At 45.1% G+C, this 5,611-nt stretch overlaps 1 protein-coding gene across 1 annotated transcript; it reads right to left on the reverse strand.

The window, feature by feature from the left end:
- Positions 1-248: 248 nt before the first annotated feature.
- Positions 249-3,274, reverse strand: LOC110488338 (E3 ubiquitin-protein ligase RING2-A). The gene is given in 8 exon segments (XM_021560549.3): positions 249-450; positions 452-571; positions 746-968; positions 1,078-1,389; positions 1,568-1,783; positions 1,936-2,096; positions 2,360-2,459; positions 3,005-3,274. Coding segments are annotated over 7 exon segments (1,170 nt in total). The 5' UTR covers positions 2,438-2,459; positions 3,005-3,274; the 3' UTR covers positions 249-390.
- Between the last annotated feature and the right edge of the window lie 2,337 nt (positions 3,275-5,611).

A 5,611-nucleotide genomic window follows, 5' to 3' on the forward strand; every position in this document is an offset into this window, starting at 1 on the left:
ATTAAATTTCCATATAGAAAGGTCTTGATGCTATATTGCAGTATTCTTGCATAACAATCCATCCTTCATGACCTCTAGTCATCCCAAGTCTCAAGGTTAATCTTACAATGAAAAATCACACGGTTCTGAAATGTATCAGCCGTTTTGGTGCAATGCCAAGCATCAATACTTAAGGCCGGACTACGTATGTTGTCTGGTGTGTGCCAGTCCAAGTCAACCCTTCTATCAACAATGAATCAGATCTGTTTTGTAGGAATTCTAAACTTTACACTCGTTTGATTTGAAGCTACGGAAAACAGAATGTTGAGCCCGGCAATTTAAGGAATGTTCCCAATGACTACCTTCGAAGCAGCTACACACAGCACACAACTCTTAGTCTCTGACACATGGTCAGAGGGAGTGATAAAGGCTGAAGAGGGGGGGCTCCTCACACCTCTTTGGGCTGTGGGGACTTTGGCTGTGATGGTTGAAGCTGTTGGTCCTTGGTGGGGGCATAGTAGAGCTCCAGAGGCTTTCTGACCTTCCAGTACTTCTCATTTACCAGCTCCAGAGTCAGGGAGCCGTTGAGAGTCTGAGGTAGAGAGAACAAAAGAAAAGTGGGCCAGAGGTACAAGTCAAAGCAATGGATGCAGATGAAAGTATAATAGGAGATAAAAAGGACAGATGAGGGGTGCATTTAAATTAATTCACTGATAATAGCTCCCACCACCCTGAAAAAAGATGACTGATAAGCTTGTGTACTCACAGAGAACTGGCCCCCTGATGTGGGAATGTAGATGGTGTATTGTTTCTCACTGATATTCTTCAGGCTGGCCCCTTCTGCTGCTGCGTTCCCTCCTTTAGCACCCCCCTCTTTCTCTGTCCCTGCATCTGATTGGCTGTCTCTTTGTCTGTCCTCCAGAGCGATACGTAGAGCCAGGTACTTAGACAGGTGGTCCACTGTTGCATTGGCTGTGGTCTTCACATACCTGAGAGGAATGGGTGTCAATAAAAACCAAAGACCGTTCAAGAACACATTCCGAATTGAAATTTCCATCATTTGAGAAGTGAAACAACACCTCCCCACAGAACCCTCACCTGGTCTGGCTGTAGTCCTGTGTGTTAACCAGCAGGGGATGTGGGCGGAACACCAGCTCAATCTCGGAGCCGGGGCTCTCTTTGTGGCGGCGGACTGGTGGCGCAGGGCTGCCCCCATCCACCTCCGGGACCGACCCGTCCGATTCTCTGGGCCGCTTGGGGTTCCGGGTGTGCCCAGCCTCAGGGGGGGGGGGGAGCACATGGGAGGGAGCGGAATCGTGGGAGAGATGTGACCGTGTGTCCCCGTTGTCCTCGCCACCACTGAAGGTTGTGTTGTCACTCTCCTGCGCCGGTTTGCGCACTCGCTGGGCTCTAGGGGATCATGGGTGAGCAGAGTGCGAGAGGCCATTTTACACTTCCAATACTCAAAGGAGGAACTTTCCCTGACTTGTGCTGTTCGTTTGTCTACATACTAGGTCTGACAACTCTCCTGATTCCAAGAGTCTTTCCGCTGGGATTTCACCCTACTCCCCATCCCCTCTCATCCTACCTGTGAAGTGCCTGCATGCGTAGCCCCTCCTCGATGCTGGAGCTGAGTATCCGATTGTTGTGCTGTTGGTTGAGTCTCTCCAGCGCCCGGTCCTGGTGGGCCTCGTACTCGTCCCGGCTGGGGTAGATCTTTGAGATGAGGGCGTCGAAGTTGGAGTCACGGCGCAATGAGCGTCTCGACACCAGCTTCTTTCGGCACGTGGGGCATTCCTTGTTCCTGAGGAGAGGAATGAGAGAGAGTTAAAGATAAGCTTTCATTTTATAACCTTTTAATATGGAGGTTCTCTTCAGATTTAAACTGGCGCACACTCCAGAGTAGAGAATGAAGGGTCATCCTCAAATCGTCACAGCTGTGTGTGTGTCCCTCACCCTGATCGGAGTGCAGTGACGATGCAGTCGGAGCAGAAGCGGTGCAGGCACTCCTTGGTGGTCATGGTGTTCTTCAGCATGTCCAGACAGATGGGGCACATCAGCTCACTGTGGAGGCTCCTGGGGGACACTGCTATCTCTGTGCTATCCATGATTGCCTCCTACAGGCAGGGAGGGGAATGTGTCAGGCAATACAGGTAACTATGGGTCATCTATGTCCTTCAAGGGTCAGCTTTAACCTGATTGGCCATGGCCTGGTTTCAAGTGCACAAAATCAATGATTCCACTGTTCCTCACACCAATGTTTGTTAACTGAGAAACTATAAAAAGGATCGAACTGTTTTTGTGAATGCAATACAATGCTGTTATATCACTTCTCACCTAGATACATGTAAGTATTTCTATGTGGAACGTGATTCATTACCTGTGGGCTCCTGTGCAGCTCATACAAGCTCAGCTCCCACGTCTTACTGGGGTTTTGGATGTTGACTGGAGTCACCATTTTCTGTTTTAAAAACCCCTATCTATAGAAACGCATGCAAGATGACGAGAAATGTTAAACACATTACATTTAGTTTTAGGTAATTAGGCCTACATAGACTGATGTGAGAAGATCTGTGTATAGGTTAGATTGCAGTCGATTGCATTACAACTGAGCAACCCAGTTTGACAGCTGTTGAGACAAGTCTTTGGGCGCACAGGTGGTAATAGTAATAATTATGCAGTAAAAACACAACAAGGGAAGATGTTTTGGGATAGCTAGCTAGTTGTTCTAAAAACAGTGACATGTCAAAGCAACGCAGTTGCAAACATAGGTACATCTCATTACACTCTCCTTGACATTTCATGCATATTGACGTCTTCCTTTGTTGTATCGTAACTAGCGAACTACTTTTCTAAACTTATTTTTTTTCACAATGATATACATCATTGAGCAAACTGTCAGACTCCGGTAGAATCGTAATGTCACACTATTGTCATGCTATCCGTGTAGCTAGCGTACCAAAAAAAGGTGACTTGCTGTCGAGCTAGTTAGTGGGACTAGCTACCCTAGCTAGTTGCTACTTACCAAGGAATTTGAAGGACAGCTGGCCGGTGTGGCTAGGCTAGCAGCACAACTAACGTTAGCTAGCTTGCTATGGACTAGATTGTAACGAGAGACTTTCAAGCTCGCACCACTATGACCACCTCTGTGACGGGGTTATTTTCCGTCACAATGTATTTTTGAGGGGGTGATACTATCGCTATATTCCATCCAGAATGACAATCATTAATCAAAGACGACAGGTTTGGAATCTCTCTGTAGCCATCTTTCTCACTTTTCGCCGGATATGTGGAGAAGCAACTTCGATTTCCCTTGCAAATAGCTGTCTGATAGCTACCCCTGGTGGTTATTTGGGATAATGCACGCACAAATACTGTTCCAAAGACCGTTCTCTTGAATGGCACGGTACATGTCTTACCTTTTCCATTCTAAGAAACATTTATACACTTTTAAATAAGTCTGTCTTTCAAATGCACTTGGATATCATGGGGGAGAGCGAGAGAAAGGAAGGGAGATGTCAAGACAGATAGGGCTGACTGATTAGTTAAGTTTGTCTTTTTGTATCTTTAATTTTTATTTTTTTATTTAACTAGGCAAGTCAGTTAAGAACAAATTCTTATTTACAATGACAGCCTACAATGACTGCATTGTTCAGGGGCAGAACAACAGAGTTTTACCTTGTCAGATCGGGATTCAATCCAGCAACCTTTCGGTTACTGGCCCAACACGCTAACAACTAGGCTACCTGCCGCCCCAGGTTGACTGATTGACAGTTATAACACTCATGTAAACTGAATATACATTGTCACAACTGACTTCTCACAAATTATGTCATTATAACCAGTGTTCGTATGTCAAATAATAAATAACATTGTTATGAGGCTTTTCTCAGACCCAAAGACTGAAATGCTTTATTCATGTCTATGGTCCTGATACTTCTCTGTGAATAGATTGTCACATGCACCAAATACAGCAGGTGTAGAGTGAAATGGAAACTCTTACTTATGAGCCCTTAACCAACAATGCAGGTTTTTTTTTTCAAAGTAAGTAAGAAAAATGTGCTAAATAAACTAAAGGAAACATAGTAACACATTAAAAATAACAAAGAGACATTATACAGTCCCACAGTTACCCATCGCTCCACAAAAGCCGCGGCCGTTGCAGAGCAAGGGGAACCACTACTTCAAGGTCTCAGAGCAAGTGATGTCACCGATTGAAACGCTATTTAGCGCGCACCACCGCTAACTAGCTAGCCGTTTCACATACGTTACACATGTAGCAATCTTATAATTGCCTATAGTAATCTGTACTTATTATTTTCTGGAAATAATGTATAGGCGTGCCACCAATATAATTGATCCAAGGAACTAGAGGGGGGGAAACCCTGTCTAGAGGAAATAATTTAGATTTGGAAACAATGGTGGAGTAAAGTCAAGGAGATATGGTTATTGGCATAACCTGGAGGGACTATGAAACTTGTATAAGCATGAAACTGTATAAAAGGAGTGGACTGAGACTGAGTCTGGCAGTTGGTGTACTTATTGGTCGTTGGTGGTGGAATAAGAGCAAGGTGCAGCGTGGTATGTGTCCATATTTATTAAATGAACACGAAAATAACAAAGAGAACGACCGAAAACAGTTCTGGCTGGTGCAGACACACAACAGAAAACAACCACCCACAAAACACAATAGAAAACAGGCTCCCTAAATATGGTTCTCAATCAGGGACAACGATTGACAGCTGCCTCTGATTGAGAACCATACCAGGCCAAACACGGAAATAGCAAATCATAGAAAAACTAACATAGACAACCCACCCAACTCACGCCCTGACCATATTAAAACAATAGACAAAACAAAGGAACTAAGGTCAGAAGGTGACAGTTGGTCCATGGGCCAGCTCGTCTGGTTACTTTGTAATAAAGTCTATTTGAATTCACAAGTTCCGGTATCTGAGAAATATGATTGAGCAAATATTTCCACGATACAGAGAGAACAGGCTATGACTTGGGTGGCTGGAGTCTTTGACAGTTTTTGGGGCCTTCCTCTGACACTTCCTGGTAAAGAGGTCTTGGGTGGCAGGGAGCTCGGCCCCGGTGATGTACTGGGCCGTATGCTCTACACTCTGTAGCGCCTTGCGTTCAGATGCCAAGCAGTTTCCATACCAAGCTGTGATGCAACCAGCCAGGATGCTCTTGATGGTGCAGCTGTATAACTTTTTGAGGATCTGAGGCCCCATAACAAATCTCTTCAGCCTCCTTAGGGGAATAGGTGTTGTCGTGTCCTCCTCACGACTATGTCTGTGTTTTTGAACCATTATAGGTTCTTAGCGATGTGGACACCAGGGAACATAACATTTCTCCACTATAGCCCCGATAGGAATGGAGGCATGCTCAAACCTCCTTTTCCTGTAGTCCATGATCAGCTCCTTTGTCTTGCTCACGATGAGGGAGAAGTTGTTGTCCTGGCACCACACTGCCAGGTCTCTTTATAGATGCTGCGTTCAAAACTATTGGGAACTCGGAAATCTCTCCTGTGCGAAAAAATGATAGGGATTTGGAATAAACTCAGAAAATAAGGTCTGAGATTAACACAGGTTTAGGAGATCTTACAGGTTTTGTTCTATGAGAA

Source organism: Oncorhynchus mykiss, chromosome 30 (assembly GCF_057628025.1).
Source record: "Oncorhynchus mykiss isolate SJ-2025 chromosome 30, ASM5762802v1, whole genome shotgun sequence".
NCBI lineage: Eukaryota > Metazoa > Chordata > Actinopteri > Salmoniformes > Salmonidae > Oncorhynchus > Oncorhynchus mykiss.